This window comes from Ctenopharyngodon idella, chromosome 19 (assembly GCF_019924925.1).
Source record: "Ctenopharyngodon idella isolate HZGC_01 chromosome 19, HZGC01, whole genome shotgun sequence".
NCBI classification, from domain to species: domain Eukaryota; kingdom Metazoa; phylum Chordata; class Actinopteri; order Cypriniformes; family Xenocyprididae; genus Ctenopharyngodon; species Ctenopharyngodon idella.
In genome coordinates, this window is record NC_067238.1 from 16,123,813 (window position 1) to 16,142,191 (window position 18,379).

Sequence of the window (18,379 nt, forward strand, 5' to 3'; positions counted from 1 at the left end):
CTGGCAGGGTTTCGGCATGATTCCAGATCCGTTCGGATGATTTAAGAGAATAAAATTAGTAAGAGCTAAACTGATTGCTTCATGGGTTCCTTGAAATGAAGCGATATTAAGGAAGTTTTGCCTGAGAGACTTGGATTAAGTTTAAAGACATGCTGTGAGTTTATCAACAGCATCTAAGGCATGTTGCCAGAGACATTAGTTTCAGTTCCTCCTTCAGTTTGTAAAAGCAAACAATTATCACATTTACAGTAATGCAGTTACAGTGGAAGTCTACACTTCGCTGTTATGTTATGAGAATGCATTAGTTCAAGACTTTATAAAAGTGCATTACTGTAAACATGCTATTGCATGTTTTTACATCTGAGGGACGAATCAATAGCAGGCCTCAGATGCTGTCTAGAGCTCTACTTGTTTTGGAACAATTCATTTGATTGTGGTTGGAATTTTGCAAACCGCAAACCTGACTCAAACTGAAATGTGGAGTGATTTGATTTATATTCATTTGGGAGTGAATGGAAAAGCTCAGGCTGATATTTTCCTCACTCTCTACAGAGTTATCTGTACAGGTCTTTATTTGGCATGTTCCATTGAGACGTCAACCATACCGACAATCTGCCTGCTGGTTCTTCTGGAAATGTTGACTCTGTTCTGGTAAGGACTGGATTCCCTATAATGTTGCCTCAGTGTTGTTTAAACGTTGTATCTGACAAAAATGGAAATATTAAAAAATGTCATGACAGTGATTTGAAGCCATAAAGAAGCACTTTAATTCCTCATTGGCCATTCTCAGTGACTTCTTATGACATTCCAGTCACTTACAGATGGAAAAGAAGGACATTTTTTTCTCCTCAGACTGGTTTGGTGAGTTTTTCCCCCCTTAAGAAAAATCCCCTTTAATTTTTTTTTTTTTTTTTTTTATCAGGGCATTTAGGCTAAAGATTTTTCAGTCTGCCATGCTGGATTGGACATTTCCATTGGTAGCCATTGAGGAATGCAGATGCTAAGTATTTTTACAGTCATGCATTTAGTCCATTTTGATTTTGTGTTTAAACCACTTCCACTTTCAACTCTAGAACAACTATTATTCCTTTTCACATAAATTGATTATAGGGGCAGATTATCAGTTAACAAAGACTTGTCGTTGTGTCCCTTGACCTCAAAACACTTTTACCATTGTGCATTTTAAAGGGTTAGTTCACACAAAAATGAAAATTCTGACATTTATTACTCACCCTCATGTCGTTCCAAACCCGTAAGACCTTCATTCAACTTCGGAACACAAATTAAGATATTTTTGATGAGATCCAATGGCTCAGTGAGGCCTCTATTGGCAGCAATGTCACCAAACTTCTCAAGATCCAGAAAGGTACTCAAAACATATTTAAAACAGTTCATGTGAGTTCAGTGGTTAATATTATAAAGCGGCAAGAATACTTTTTGTGTGCCAAAAAACCCAAATAACGACTTTCCAACAATATCGAGTGATGGCCGATTTGAAAACTGCTTCGAAGCTTTACGAATCTTTTGTTTTGAGTCAGTTGTTCGGAGCGCCAAAGTCATGTGATTTCAGCAGTTTGATGCGCGATCTGAATTACTGATTCGAAACAGAATCGATTCATAAAGCTTTAAAGCAGTGTTTTGAAATCGCCCATCACTAGATATTGTTGAAAAGTCATTATTTTGGCTTTTTTTTTGGTGCACAAAAAGTATTCTCGTCGCTTTATAATATTAAGGTAGAACCACTGTAGTCACATGAACTGTTTTAAATATGTCTTTAGTACCTTTCTGAATCTTGAGAGGTTCGGTGACATTGCTGGCAATAGAGGCCTCACTGAGCCATCGGATTTCATCAAAAATATCTTAATTTGTGTTCAGAAGATGAATTAAGGTGAGTAATAAATGAGGGTGAGTAATAAATGTCATTATTTTCATTTTTGGGTGAACTAACCCTTTAAGCATATACATTTTAATTTTTGCATCACATAATCAGCTCCATATTTATGGATTTTCTGATGCGATAAACTTGCTCAGTAGCTCAGTTCTTGCGATGCGGTGAACTGTGGTATGAGGAGTATGAAACACGACACTTGACAAATGAGCTCAACGCGTTGTAGAAACAAGCTAAAATGGCGTGGTTGCATCAGCAGCTTTTTTTTTTATCTCACATTTGCTTTTGCTCACACTATCGTTTTAGCAAAGAGTTTTGTTAAATATACACTGAAAATTCACAGTTGCTTGTTGTGGAAGAGCAATAGGAACATATGTAAGAATGTGTGTTGGTGTTATGGGAAGACATAATAGTGTGTGTTAAGATGAACATGCAACTGTTAATTTTCAGTTTACATGTAACATACATTTCTGCAAAAATAAATGTACTGTATAAATAAAAATGTTCATTTTTCTTTTTGTGTACTACAGTATTGACTTTTCCCAGTACCTACTATTAAAATCTATATCTTAAATATAGACATTCTTGTATAATATAGAAAACAATATCAACAAAAAAAGTACAAAAAACATGAAATATTTATATAACAAATACTTGCATGGTGAAAAAACATCTAAACAAAAACAAGTGTGGCTCATACAGTGACAATAACACTTTATTTTCATGTCATTGACCAATTTCCTGACAAAATATATAGGTTTTAAAGCATGACATTAAATGTTTTGGGTGAGATACTACATTTCTACAAAAATAAATGTAGGCTACTGTATACTTTCAAAGTGCATATTCTTTTTCTGTCTGATAGCATTCAGCTAGACAAAACTCACAGCTAACAAAAAATATGTTAACAAAAAAGTATGTTTTTAATTAAGTTTTGAAAATGTTATTTCTGAATGTTCTCCGAACGTTCAAAATGTGCAGCTTTTTAAATGTCCGAACATTAAGGGAACATTCCATTCTTCAAACATTATGGGAACAAGTAGTAAAGTTTGTGCTAACGTTTAAAGAACATTACTAAAGACCAGATAACAAACGTTCTATTAATGTTACTGGAAGAGTGTTTGTTCATAACTTTGAGAGAACCTTGACAGAACATTAGCCAAAGTTCTGAGAACATTCCCTGTTAGTTGGGCTGACAGCTATGTTTCCATCCACCTATTTTTATGCACATTTTGAGATATCGCTTAAAAAAATGCTGGATGGAAATGGCAAAAATGTGCACTCAATTCAGGCAGATACATTTTTTATCTGATAAGAAAACATGCACAAACTATGATGGAAACACATTTAACAGATAAATCCCTCGATGCGCAACAAAAACTCTTGAGACTTTGCCACAACAATGGATGTCTGTCAACAAAATGATTTGGTATAATTCCCTGCCAGAAGATTCATTTTTATTACAGATATTTTGTACCAATTTCCCTGGAAGTGACATTTTTTGTTCTCTTGAACACATGAGATGGAAACTCTGCTTTATTTGCAAATGTTTTATGCAATATTCCAATTTTGCATATAAATTACATTCACAATTTTGGATGGAAACATAGCTAGTGTCAACAAAAAACTAGAACAAAAATAACATTTTGGTTCTGAATCCTGAATTATATGTTTTGGCTGAGTTACTACATTTTGCAGACATGCAGTATGTGATTTCTCATAAACCAGACAGTTGTACTTACGGTTTAGAGAATGTTAAGACTGTTTAAAAAATGAATCAAAGTAAATGAGAAAAACTGTAATATAATTTTGCAAAAATGACATCAAAGCCACGTATTTTCATGGGATTGGACTGTTTTTTTAAAAGATATTTGTCAGAAGACTCTCTCATCATGTAGCCTATAATTGCTCCACATCCAACCTGAACAGTTATGAATCACAAACATCTCACACCAGCAGGCCATGCGTCAGTGCCTGAATCATATCGGCAGAGCCACCTGTGGGCTACCTCTGCAAACACGCTATAAAACAAGTCTGCTCAAAACACATCAAAACCTTGGAACGATTTCCGGAAAGGTGAAGAGGAATCAAGACCGTTCTAAAAAAATAAAAGTAAAGAAATAAATCAAGAGAGGCAGCTTAAATGGAACTTAATTGTTTGAGTCCATACGGAAAGCAGCGAGCATTAGGAACACCTGCACTGCCGTCCGGACTGAAATCGCACGTAATGCAACAGCCTAGCAGATGGCTGGGAACAGAGGTCAAATGCCAGATGAATGAAGAACGGAGGAAATACTGCTGTCTGAAAAAGCACTTAGCACTGTTGCTTTAGGTCAGATCACAGAGCGAAGACAGATGAGGATAGACCCCAGAGAGAAGAAGACAGAAAAGTCAAGAGAACCGGAAAGTAAATGACCTTGGCGCAGTAATAAAACGAGGATCACACAGCCACAAGCTCGTAAAAAGAGTCACAGTGTTGCTATTGATATCACGCTTGTGTATACAGATAGTGGCCATCCTTTTCTTATTAGGACTGTTTGGGATATTCCAAGGTTTTCCAAAATACAGTGTTGTTTGTTGATCCCACAGGCATGTTTTCATGAATAAATTTCACGCCACTGAAATGTAAGCAGATTTTAACAGCAGGGATATAATGGCAATATTGTGGTCTTGGTTGCCAATATTAGAGGCCTTTTATTCATTTATGACCTTTCTTTTCTATAAATAACATGAGAAACATTTGTTATTGAATACAGTACTTATTTACATTGGTATTATGGTATTACCATGTTTTTTAACAGAACCATAAGCACAGCACAGTTTTTTTGACACTTTTTGACATGAAATGTATTTAAAATGAAAGAAATAAAAATAAAAGACTGCTGTAAAAATAAATAATAAAAAATAATCAATAAATAAATATCGTAAATACCATGGTTTTCTTTGAAGTACCATGGAATACCATGGTTGCATGTGGTAATCTTACAGTACCATGGTGTGCATGAGCATACCACAGTAAATCTGATCCCATAACTGTACCGTATAAGAAAAGCACATTCCAGAACTCTGGATGACCAATATCCAGAGCTTTAAACTGCTCAAACTCTTAGATGTGGGGCAACTGAGTGTCAACTCATTAGTTTGAACGTGGCATGGGGTGGAGGGATGTTTGCAGGGGAGAAGGAGGGGCGGGGCGTGGGAGTCAGGCAGTTGCCGTGGCAACAGCCTCTGTTATGTAACATCATATGGTGGTGTGTAAACAAAGAAGTCAGTGCAGTGATGAGAGAATGGGCTTCCCCCGCCCTTCTCCACTTAAAACCATTACAGCACATCACATCATCCATATTACATAAAGCCGCTCTGCAGAGCCCATCGGACAGTTAAACACTTGACTGCAGTTATCAAGGCTGACTGACCATTTTAAAACAGAGTTTTAAAAATAGTTTGCATATGAAAACTGACATGGTTTCAGTGCTGATGACAGAATGATAGATGAATGTGTCGATAGTCAAATTGAGATATGAATAATCCTGATTTGATAGAGATAAAGCACACATTGTTTTTTTCTGATAGTCTTTTGCTTGGGGATCTTTTGTAGCTATTTCTTGCTACTTTCTAAATAGATTGTTTGCCCACTTAAGAAGGAAAGAATGTGAGAAAGCAGAAGTGAAAGAAAAAAAATTGAGAACGATAGATTGAAAGAAAATGTGCTAGAAAGAATTCAAAAAACAGGGAAACTGAAAAAAAAGTTTAAAAAGAAAGTGAAAAGAGCAAAAAAAGAGAAAGAAATTACAAAAGGAAGATTTGAAAAAAGTATGAAAAGATTAATAGAAAATGCATGCAAAAGAAAGTGAAATAAAATGAACAAAAGAAAGGCAAAAGGAAGAACATGAAAAATAAAATTAAAAAATCTAGTGAAGTGTGAAAGAGCATTAGACCATTGAAACAATAGATAGATAGATAGATAGATAGACAGACAGACAGACAGACAGACAGAGATAGATCATTAGATAGATAGACAGACAGACAGACATAGACAGATAGACAGACAGATAGATAGATAGATAGATAGATAGATAGACAGATAGATAGATAGCAAACACAAGTGCATCCATGTGATTTGAGGAAGAGGGACTCAGGTCTTGAGGTCTCTGTACAAGCGGCTCATTGTTTCTAACAGTGAGACAGGCACATGTCGTCCTGCTCTGAACTCTCTCCAAGTTATTAATAGCTCAAATCTCCCTTTGCTTCTAGTGTGGAAGAGCCAGTGGCTCCTGAGAGGAGACTTGCTTCTGTTTTCTAGTATTATGTGATAACTATTAGGCCTATATTAAGTAAGCCCATCCAAAAATAAAAATTCTGTCATAATTTACTCACCCTCATGTCATTCCAAACTTGTATGAAGTTCTTTATTCTGCAGAAGATATTTTGAAGGATGTTGGTAACCAAACAGTTTTGGTTCCCATTGACTTCCGTATGGACAAAAAAATATCATGTTAAAAAAAGTCAATGGGAACTGAAACTGTTTGGTTACCAACATCCTTCAAAATATCTTCATGAAAAGATGTGAAAAGCCCATTAAGAGGTTCAGAACTTTTCAGAAATTAGGCACACACAGATAAAAACGTGTTAGATAACTAAATATTAGGAAGATAGAGGGATATTACAAGTTAGTTTACTGTATGTCTGTGCTACATTTTTGATGTTTGTTAAATTTAGCTAATCCAATACGGTTCCTGAATTCTTCAATTAATGATATTTTTGACCATTAACTGAAACTGGGTAGTGGATTTCTATTTCCCAGAATGCTTTGCAATGGTTTGCATGGGAGTGGTTTAGAAGAGTACCTGTAGATGTTGAAATTAAGTGATATTTTATGTGTCTTTGAGAAAGAGAGAATATATGTTGTGTTCAGTGTTCTGGAATTTGGGGATTGAAGTAGAGTAGGGTTAAATGCAAAGAACAAATTCTGAGGATGGGTTACCATACTTGGCCATACTTGTTTTAGTGAATTGAAAATTGAAAATCAAATATGCCAACTTCTTGCAGTTAATAGAGGTTTTAACATATGTGCTACATAGGATGTACAGCAGTTGCAAAATGTAGCCCTGCTAGCTTCCGTATGCTAACAGCTAATTTGTTTATCTTTAAATAGCCTCTAATTAGAGATAGTAAATGTAAAGGACATCCAAAGCTGACATGCTGTTATATGTTCGGTGAGCATACGAAGGCATCAGCGCAGTGTAAGATGACACTGATTTCCATCTGCGCTGGATGAAGTGCTAGCTTGGGTATGCAAATAGCTTATTATTTTTGATGTGGCGTGGCTGAAACACGATTGTTCCCAAAGGACGCCTGTACAGACTCCAGAATGCACTTAGGATCAGACTGCATGTCACACGCACACGTCTCTCGCATCGCTCAAGGGATGATGCAACACGCCTCATTCATTGAATGTTGACAAACTCTAGCTAGAATTACAGGCAATTACAGATATCCATATGTTGATATGACAAGCGGTTGTGTATTACAGTGATTTTACCATCATTAATGTGACACACAGCATTTTAGCATGTTTTTTATGATATGGCAACAGCAACGATGTTCAAATAATACATATTCATTCAGTATATTCAGGTTTATGTTTAGATCATTTCCAAAAACAAGATACCTACAAGAACAAAGATAGTAAACTGGTGATTAAATAGCTATTCATTAGTTTTGCGTGGCCTATAGGTGATGTCAGCTAAAAAGGAAAGTTGATGAAATATATATGGGTCTAATTTGACTTCATGGTTGCTTAAGGGATTCATACAAAAGATATAAAAATAAAAAAACAACTCAAAAGCAAATTCTTACCAGTTAAGCTAAGTTAACTAATATCTTTGAAGCTATTTAACGGATGTGAAGTGTAGGGTGGGGCTTGATTTTGTCCATTGGATGAATTGATTGGATGGTTCTGGTTTGCTATTGGTCGATCTCTTGTGAGTGACAGGTTGCCCCGCCCTCGCACCAGTAAACACATCATCAGAGAAGAGAAGAGATGTTGCTGCAAGAGGGAGGGGAAGTTATTTTGATAACAGATAAATCATTTATAATAAATACTGCAATATTCCATTAAAAATAAGAATTGTCTATTTTGATTTCATGGTAACTTTAACAAAAGTTTGTAAACATTTCCAAGCAAACGTATTTGAGAGAAACAGCAGAGGAATAAAATGTAGGATGCCATTTTTGTAATCCGTGGTGGTTCAAAGCAAGTGAGTCATAGAAATACTAATATGTTTATTGATATCTCCACTGTAGGCCATCATCATCACTATGCATTTTCTGTAAAGCTGCTTTGAAGCAATCTGTATTGTGAAGTGCTATAGAAATAAATGTGAATAGAAATGAATCATTATTTTTATGTCAGTTAATTGAATGTTCTTTAAAAATGTATTTTAATATATATTTATTTATCAGATATCAGTTAATTTAACCATTTAAATGCGAGGTTTGTTCATGTGCATGTGTGTGATATACATATATATATATATATATATATATATATATATATATATATATAATTATTATGTGCACTGATGACTCGTTTACAATTAAGTTTGCTTTAGAGATTCATGCAAAAGCTGTAAACTCTAAAACCACTCAAAAACAAATTCTAACCAGGTTAGTTAACTAATATCTCTCAAACAATTTAACAAAAGTTTGTAAACATTTTCAAGCAAACTTATTTGAGAGGAACAGCAGAGGCATAAAATACAGGATGCCATTTTGTAACGTGTGCTGTTTGAAGGCGAGTGAGTCACCGTGTCAGAATATGGAGCGTGTGCGGGCGGCTGGCTGTCACCGAGGCATCTCTGAATGGAACATCATCACCCCCTCAAACTCAGACGGGGGCTCTGCACAGGGACCTCGAGAGTACGTGTGATGTGACGCGCATCTGCTCTGCGACAACAGTTTGTGGGGGGGTTTGTTCTATGCACCAAATGAAATTAAAAACGTGCAGTTGTGTCCAAAAGTCTGAGACCAGAAAGTGCAACTCATTTTTCTAAAGTATCCGGGGCCCCGGTGCAGGGTGTTTCTGTGGGCCCTCCTTGGCTGAAATCATGGGGGCACCCGAAAACCTGGGGCCCCGAGAATTGTCACCGCCTTTCTCCCCAGCATGAACGAACAATTAAAAATAGTTAATTTTTAGTTTAGTCAATGTTAAGTTCAACATTTACTAATATACTATTACAAATAAAAGTAGTGATTGTTAATATTATTTAATGGACCTGAGTTAAAGTCACCATGAAATCAAAATGGACAATTTTTGTTTTTTATGAAATATTGCAGTATTTATTACGTGCACATCAATATTTTTTTATAAGTTCCTGTGCCCTCGTAATCTTTAATCAAAATAACTTCCCCTCCCTCTTCCATCTCTTCTCTAATATCGTGTTTACTGGCGCGAGGGCGGGGCATCCTGTCACTCACATGAGATCCACCAATAGCAAACCGTAACCATCCAATCAATTCCCAATGGACAAAATCAAGCCCCGCCCTACATTTGTTCTTGTTCAAGAAACCATTTCACTGGAATATACATTACAATAGGATAAAAAAGACTATCAAACTTCCGTTTCATGCTGACTTTAAAGGTGCAGTGTGTAAATTTTAGCGGCATCTAGCAGTGAGGTTGCAAATTGCAACCAACAGCTCAGTCCACCGCTCACCCCTCCCTTTCGAAGCGCATAGAGACAAGTGGTACTCACTGCAGAGTCTATGATGGCCAGCTCCTCCTTTCTGGAATTCCAGTGGGGTCGAGGGATAGAACTCTCCTCCTCTCTGGACGTCCAGTGGGGTGGAGAGATAGAGTTGTGGGTAGGGTTAGGGTAGGATTAGGGTGTGGTTGTACATTCGCTCGGGGAGCTAACGTAAGCTCCACCCATTTGCACTGCAGTGAGCATCTTCTCCATAGAGAAGCTACGGTGGCCGACACAGGACAAAGATGTCAGCAGAGAGTAGCCAGTCAAGCAAACGCGCTCTGTAGAGCAGTTTGTCCGTTTAGGGCTACTGTAGAAACATGGCGGCGCAAAATGGCGAATTCGATGTAAGTGGACCCGCGGTGTATGTATAGAAATGGCTCATTCTAAGGTAATAAAAACATAACGGTTCATTATGTAAGGTCCTTATACACCACTGAAAACATAGTTATGTATATTATATTGCATTTCTGTCAATAGATCCTCCTAAATATTACACACTGGACCTTTAACATGAACTAACAATGAACTGACAGAACAAAGATAAATAAATAGGCCTACTGTAACAAACGTATTGCTCATTGTTAGTTGATGAATTGATGCACTGATGTTAACTAATGAGATCTTATTGTAGTGTTACCACACAACCTGATGATCATGATCTCCAGCATGATTTGAGATGTTCCTGTGCTTCAGTGGAAAATCTGGAGTCACATGATCAGTGATACTAATTTGATTAATGACCTAGAAATAGTTGCATTTTGCAAACTCCTAAAACTTTGTTTATCCCCAGCTTTAGAAGAAAAAATCCCAGATTTTCAGTGTGCCAAATCCCACTGTTTGTGTGCTTGTTTGGATATATAAATATAGAATGCGAGATAGGGAGAAAGAGAGAGGCAGAGAGGGGGAGAACACATATATATATATCTAGCGTGATGCTGTTCGCCCCCTATTCTTCGTCACCAGCACGCATATGTATGTGTCCCTGTGGGCTTGTTGCTGGTGGAAGGATAGATCAGATAGTCACCTCTTCCACCTTCATTAAAGTGCTATTTATATTCTCAGAGCTGACCTTTCTCATTAAGCGATGTGTCATTTGTGAACACAAACACACGTGGACGTATTGCGAGATGCTTTGAATGTGGTTTAAAAATAGCCGAGCAGCATTATTTGTGCTATCTGGTAAAGTCTCAGTGTGGTTTAGTATGGTTTTGGTGGATACTTGGTGTCCTGTGGTCCTTCTTACACATCTGAAGCTCGAGGTCAGCATTCAGTGCATCGCTTCTTGCAATCATGGCAATCATTTATATATTCGAAGAACATAATGACATCAATTATTGTGAGAAAAACCAAAACGTCCATCAATGAATCAGTTTTAGATTTTAAGCACAATAACTGTGATAAAGGTTGGTTTTAATGTGATTCTTATTGGTATTTGGACATGGGCTATTTTGGAAAGGTATTGATTAGCTGGTTTGCCAAGGGTTGTGACTGTCACTCACTCAGAACAAGGGTCATTTCCAACAACAGACAGATGTGACAGACTGAACTGCAAATATAGATGACTAAGCAAGCATTTATTCTATCTTCTGAAATACACTTCTTTTTTTTCATAGAAATACCATTCTTACATCACCACTTCAGGCCATTAGCATGCATTGTTATGCTTGCCATTTTCTGTAAAGCTTTGAAATGATCTGCATTGTGAAAAGAGCTTTAGATAAACATAAAGTGATTGAATCATCATTATGGTAATTATAAAAATTATTAGAATTATTTTGAATTAGAATATACATATATATAATTATATAAATATATTACACTAAAATCATAATATATATATAGTGTAATATATTTTTCCTTACAAATATATATAGGCTATAAAAAATTTATATATATCCCTAAACGGCTTCTATTCACTTACACTGATTTTCTGTTTAAACACAAAATGAACTTGATTCCTCCCTAAGCTCCTCCTTCCTCCTGCGTATACTGCAACAAACCTCACCGATCTGTTAAAGGAATAATGGAATACCTATAGTAAGGTGGATATCTCCAATATTATTCATTTTAAATGCACTATCAAACAACTTAACGCTGACAGTGACATCAGTGCACATTTTTTCCCTTAGAAACATCATTACTAAATCGAGCATACTCGGTGCTTTCAGTTTTGCACGACTGTGAAACATTACAATTCAAGCGTTTATATGTACGAAATGATTTTGCGTATCATCATTACATCGCAAACACACTCTTTGCTGCGTTCTCCATTGTTTGCCTGGATCTGTGCGGGAAAGCCCAGCGCTGGTTGAGGGGCACAACGTGACCTAACAAACAAGGAACCTCCGGGAACACCGTCAGTCCTGAACTATGCGCACAAGGGCCCAGTCTAAGGGGTTCCGCGAGAAGCGACGCTTTGGAAATGACGCTCAAAATGCGCTTTTGCAAGTGCCGCTCGGTAAAATCGCATTCATTTCGATGTAAATGCGACGTTTATAAGGAAGGTTTACAATAATAGTCACTCAAATGATGCTTAACACGTTTTATTCAACTGTTCCGTCGGCCGTCAGGACACTCCCTAAGCTCGTTTGCTTCGATTGGGAGGCGGAGACGGGACCCCCGTTGACGTCAGTGGGCCTGTCGGTTTCCTGCAATAGAAAGTGAGAGAAGATAGAGCGAGAGACAGGGGGAAAAAAAACAGACCTCTGACCGTTGAAACCCTTGACAACAGTTCAGACTGCACCTGTAAGTACCAAAAGTTTAGAAATACACGCGTCTTAATAAGCGTTTGGACGCATGGTCCAGTGCGTAGCAAACGCATGCGGTGCGTAAACGCATCTCCAAGTGCTGTTGTTTTGGAACACACTGTTTCCAAAAGATTTTATGGATTGCTTAAACTTGTGAGCATGTTTGTGTGAGTTTTATGCTGATTTTGGCTGCTGTCGGTCGCTCTGTACTGAGCCGGCCCGTGTTTTGTATCTCGCCGAGAGCGCACGTCTCCAGAATCCTAATACGCGGGGTGTAAATGTTCATCAAGCCCGCAACGCTGTTGGAGAGAGTCGCCGAAGCGCCGACCGCGACGGCAGGTAAGCGCCAAAACACCTTTCCTCGACCATGGGATGCAAACGATTGCATTTCGGATGCGCTTTGCAAGTCTTCAACTGGTTTAAAGGGCATTTTGTTGTCGAATTAGGGAAGTGTTTCTTGTTCATGTCCTGTTGCAGAGGGGTTTTCCCCGGCTCCGCCCTCTTCATGTGTTTCTTAAAGGCAGTAATGCGCCATTCATCCTGTACGCACCTGGATTTGGCGCTGAACTGTGGCATGTAAGCGCAGTGGCTTTTATTGGAAAAGGTTGTGGTTTTGTATCAGTTAGGTTTGGACACATGGTGACTCATCGCATGCGGGTCTTATAGGCTGTAAGCATGTCAGATTGGCACTTGCATGGTCTGCCTTACAGGAGCAATCCCTGTTTAGTGCCATCTTTTTTTTTTTTTTTGTCAGAGCATGCATGCCAAGTAGGCTACGTATACTGTATGTCCCATGTGCAGTAGTTTCTGTTGGCACCATTAGGCTGATTTCAGGGTGTTTCCTAATGGCTTGATTGACAGATACTTTAACATTTTGCATTTATGTATTTGACCAATGTATGGCAAGGCATGCATTTTATTAGTATGTGTGTTCCATTGGAATCAAACCCCTGACCTTGGCATTGAAAACCAAGAAAAAAATAACAATAAACTACATTGGCCTCAGCAGTCACTTTGTAACATCCCAATTCTGCAATTGTTATAGACAAATTTGGCAGTAACATTCAAATTCTACAATAATAATGTAAAATTAAAATTCTGTAGTAACACTGTAACATTTAATTTCTGAAAAAACCTAATAAAATTCTGCAGTAACATTCAGATTCTGAAATAACATAATTCAAATTCTGCAGTAGCATTGTAACTTTCAAAATTTGAAATAATGTAAGATTCAAATTCTGCAGTAACATTTGTGACAATCAAATTCTGCAAAAATGTCATATTCAGATTCTGCAGTAACATTGTAACATTCAAATTCTGAAATAATGAAATATTCAAATTCTGCAGTAACACTGTAACATTCAAGTTCTGAAGAATCAAATCATATTCTGCAGTAACGTAACATTCATATTCTGAAATAAAGTAATATTACAATTCTGCAGTAACATTGTAACATTCAAATTCTGAAGTAATGTTATTTTCAAATTCTGCAGTAACATTGTAACATTCAAATTCTACAGTGACATTCAAATTATGAATGCAATATTCAAATTCTACAGTAACATTTTAACATTTCAATTCAGCAAAACATGTCATATTCAAATTCTGCAGTTATATTGTAACATTCAAATTATGAAATAATGCAATAATCAAATTCTGCACTAAAACACTGTAACAATGAATTATTCCAATTCTGCTATAGGCTAGTTGAGACTAAATACTTTTGAAAAGTGTGCATGTCCTGCAGTGTAATATACATAAACAGGATTTTGCTGATTATTTTATACTTCTTATATACATGAAATATTTTTACTTTCAAAATATTTGTCATCACAGAAAGTTTAAAATGACTGTGGAGAAAAAAAAACTAGAAGGCAAAAAAAAGAAAAGAAAAGTAGTTTAGTACAGGACCCAAAGGTTCATATATATACAGTATATATTAATTTAAAATATTTGAATATGTGTTGATTTAAAAAATGTACACATTATATATCAACATTTTCAGATCATCTTAAGATGATCCTTGAAAAAAATCAAACACACCTAACTATTAGACGCTTCATGTCTTGAAATGGATGCATCAAATAATCAAAAATGTGCAGTGCAGGGGGGGCTTCCTGGACCAGGAGTGACAAACACTGTTCTAGGAGTGTGTGTGTGTGTTTGTGTGTGTGAAACCTGGTGCATGCGCTGTGTGTGTGAGTGTGTATGCTCGAATCCTCGGGGAGGTGATGTCATTGGCGTAGAGCTGCATTCAGTGGGAAATCATACACACTCGTAGTAAGCGTTATGTAATGTGGTGAGACGGAACATTCGCGTGGAATCTGGCACGCGCTGTGACTGGATGCATGCGGGATGCATGGGCGAGGCATGTCAGATGTTTGCTTCATGCTGCAATGGAACTGAGAAACATACCGAAACAAAAACCTCCTAAACGTCGAAACAAAGAGCATCTTGTGTAGAATGTGGGGTGTATTTGCCTCTATTCCTGCAGAGCCAAGAAATGCATTTGCCATTTTGAGAGCTGCAGTTTTAAAATGTTTTGAAGTCTGGTGATATTTATTGTAGACAACAAGACAACATTAGTGCGAGAGGATATCAACCAGGCTGATAAATTGCCTGTTTATCTGCACGGATGCAGTCTAAACTTTGTGTTACAGTCTAAACTTTAGTGTAAATATTGTGTAAAATATTTGCTATCATCAACCTAAATTATATATATTAGCATTATATCTGACACCTTGATCTTTAGATTTCAGTAAATACATGTTCCATTAAAAATGTATCAGTTAACACAAATCAATCTCTTCTGGTCTATTTTCATTACATTTATGGTTTGCATTAGAGCCGTTCACCCTGAGACCATAAAGAAAGCATTAGAGGGACGTTTTGAATTGGCATTGCCCCATTATTTTCATTTATGTTGAATGGACCTTTACTAACCAGGGCTGTGCATTATTCAGAATTGAATTTAGAATGCCTTTTAAATCCCAATACATCACAACTGTGTGTTTTTTATTTATTTATTTATTTTTTTATAATGTTCAGGAGGTTTTTGGTTTCTATATAAATCAAATGAATTTTTAGGTGCTATTTTGTATCTAATAAATTAATTCATATCTCATGATAGTGCTATAAAATTGATTAATCGTATGTAACATTTTATATATATATATATATATATATATATAGTAGGTAGTACAACTAGATGTCTTTTATGGAATCCAAAATGTTTTAATTATATTTTGCTACATATAAAGGTATTTTAAAGATTCTTTTAAAGAAGTGTCAAAAGGTCATTCGGTTTAACCGTCCAAAGGCCAATACAGCCATTTCATTTGTGATTAAAATATCTTAAAATTATGTAATAAATTTTAAAAATGTAATAAATTTATATATTTTTTTTTATTCTGGCATGATTTTATAACATCATATATCAACATAGTGCAAAATGGTATTAAAATGTGTAGAAGTCGTTGCTTTGTTATGAGAAAGAATGTCGGAAAAATTAATTTAATTGATGTCATTCGGAGTAACCAATATAAAGGGACCATTTTGGATCAAGTCATGCAGTCAATATCATGTGACAGGATGTGACATCATTCAGACACCTGCAAAGGACCACATGGCCGTGAAGCAAAGTAACTAACTCTCTTTTAACTATTTGAAAAATTCATGTTTTCACTTGCTTATACGCATGTCCCGAAACATCAGGTCATTCGGTACAACCGCTGTAAAACATGGAAAATGTTGTAATATTTTAAAAACTTGTACTAAATATAAAATGTTTGATTGTCCTTTAGCATTGTTTGAAAATATCGTCATTCGGTAAAACCAAAAGTGTCATTCGGTAAAACCGAAATTTTAGTTAAACCGAATGACTCTTTTGGTGACAAATTTTGTCTATCAAAATCAGTGGAAATTGATTATAAAAACCACATAATATAATTGTTAACACTTAATAAAACTTAAAAATTAATTATATCTCCATTATGTTTTTTTATTTATTTACACCTTTAAAAAACTTATTCATCAATAACCCATATATATTATTAGAAACTTTTATGTTAGATACGATTAATTGATTTTGCAGCACTATTTCATGAAGTTGTTAAAAAATGTTTTTGGGCCCTTTTTATGGTGCAGTATGGCTAAAGTGTTTTAATGGCTGTTAATTGTCTTGACAGTATTCAACTTGGTTTAAATATTTAACAATATGTGTAATATTGAAATGATTCTGAATTTTGACCCCAACAGCACTTTTGAAATTCCCTGCAGGGTTTGCCACATGCCGGAGATGACAGTGTCATTTCTCTGTTTTTGATGTCAGACGTGTGTGTAGAAGTGCAGTTAGTCAAAGCATCGACTGCAAAAGACCATTTAGATCAGAAATCTGATTCCTGCGCCACACTTGTGTATCTGTGTCAGTCTATCTAAAAAAATCAGTTCTTACAGACAACACTAGTGATCTGTCACAGTAGCTGGAGCTAAAGACAGAGGAAGCCACGGTTGAGTTGTTTCCAGCAGCAAGAATATGTGTTTGTGGCCTGTTTTGCGTTTGCTTCAGTTTATTTGTCTCTCATCCATCCCAGATGTGCAGAGGGTGTCGTTCCTGTGTGGAATAGGATATTATCTTTCCTCCCTGTGATCGAGCGCATTCCATCCAGCATCTTTCCGTACGATGTTTCACTGAGCCAGCGGAAAACCACTGAAAATGCCACGTACGAAGCAGAACAACCCCAAAAACCTGAAAGGTAAGTGTTCGCTTCCATTTGTCCAGGATTTTGTATGCTTAGGTTGTTTGTTTATTGGGTCGCATTTTTCCCTTTTACTGGTATCAGGAGGCTTCGATGTGGTTGCAAAGTGTCTATTTTAAAATGTCTGTGAAGTTCATGAAGGGAAATGTTTGCATAGTTAAAACAAAAGAGTGTAGGGTTCATTAGTACATTTGTTTATGTGGTCGACTGTAAAATACCGGCATTAACACATTTATTTTCCACAAATTAGTCAGTCGATAAGTGTCAACTGGTGGTTTCGATTCGACGTGTCGATTCGAGGTTTTTCTAGTAATTCTAATTTATCGCATTGTAAAATTAGTTCAAAAGCACAGTTTATTTATTCCACGTTGATGTACTTCCTGTTAAAACAGGAAGTTGTGGATAGTTGGTGGCAGGTGGTATTAGAGGGAGGGGCATTCTTTTCCTATAAATAATTTGCATGGAATCAATATTTATTGACATTTTTGGTCTGTTTTCCTGGAAGAGAATTAATTGTAAATGCATAGGCTATATCTGCTTATAGTGACTTAGTTGATGTTTAAGAGTACACTAGCATATTGACGGTGCCTGTTTAATTACAGCTAGCAGTATTTTATGTTATCATTTATCTCTGTGTTTCAATTCAAGTCATTTTCATAGAGTTAAAAAGGTACTCGCCATAGCAGAGCATGTAGCAACCCAGATTTTGGAGTGTTTGGATAATCATTGCTTTGAGCTTGGCCAAACAACATGAATAATTTAGTTTGATTACTGAACAGCATCCACTGGAGACGACTGTGACTTTTCCCAATATTAGTATTATTAAGTGAAGAGAGAAACAAAAAATGAAACAAGTCCTATTTTTACAGAGAAATGACCATGATTTTTTCTTGATTAAAAGCAAGTTTAGGGGTTTAGTTTTTGAAGCATATGAAGTTTTCATTATATCTCAACATTAAAGGGTTAAAATTTCTGTCATTAAGTACTCACCCTCATGTCGTTCCAAACCCATGAGACCTTCGTTCATCTTCAGAACACACATTAAGATATTTTTGATGAAATCCAAGAGCTTTTTGACCTCCCTTTGGCCATTTTTAAGGCCCAGAAAGGTAGTAAAGACATCGTTAAAATAGTCCATGTAACTACAGTGGTTCAACCTTAATGTTATGAAGTGACGAGAATACTTTTGTGCACAAAATAACAAAAAACCGAGCCGGCGTTCTGACGTAGAACCCC

The 18,379-nt window shown here is 36.4% G+C and overlaps 1 protein-coding gene across 2 annotated transcripts in view; it reads left to right on the forward strand.

The window, feature by feature from the left end:
- The first annotated feature begins 12,219 nt into the window (after positions 1 to 12,219).
- Positions 12,220 to 18,379, forward strand: part of hivep1 (HIVEP zinc finger 1) — a 68,051-nt gene continuing 61,891 nt past the window's right edge. The window contains exons 1-2 of one of the 2 annotated variants that reach the window (XM_051873667.1): positions 12,220 to 12,384; positions 16,979 to 17,140. In XM_051873667.1, coding sequence (XP_051729627.1) covers positions 17,101 to 17,140 — 40 coding nt within the window. In that variant the 5' untranslated portion in view covers positions 12,220 to 12,384; positions 16,979 to 17,100. Of the gene's footprint in view, positions 12,385 to 12,410; positions 12,726 to 16,978; positions 17,141 to 18,379 lie in introns of those variants that run through there. The other variant, XM_051873668.1, reaches the window with a different exon arrangement.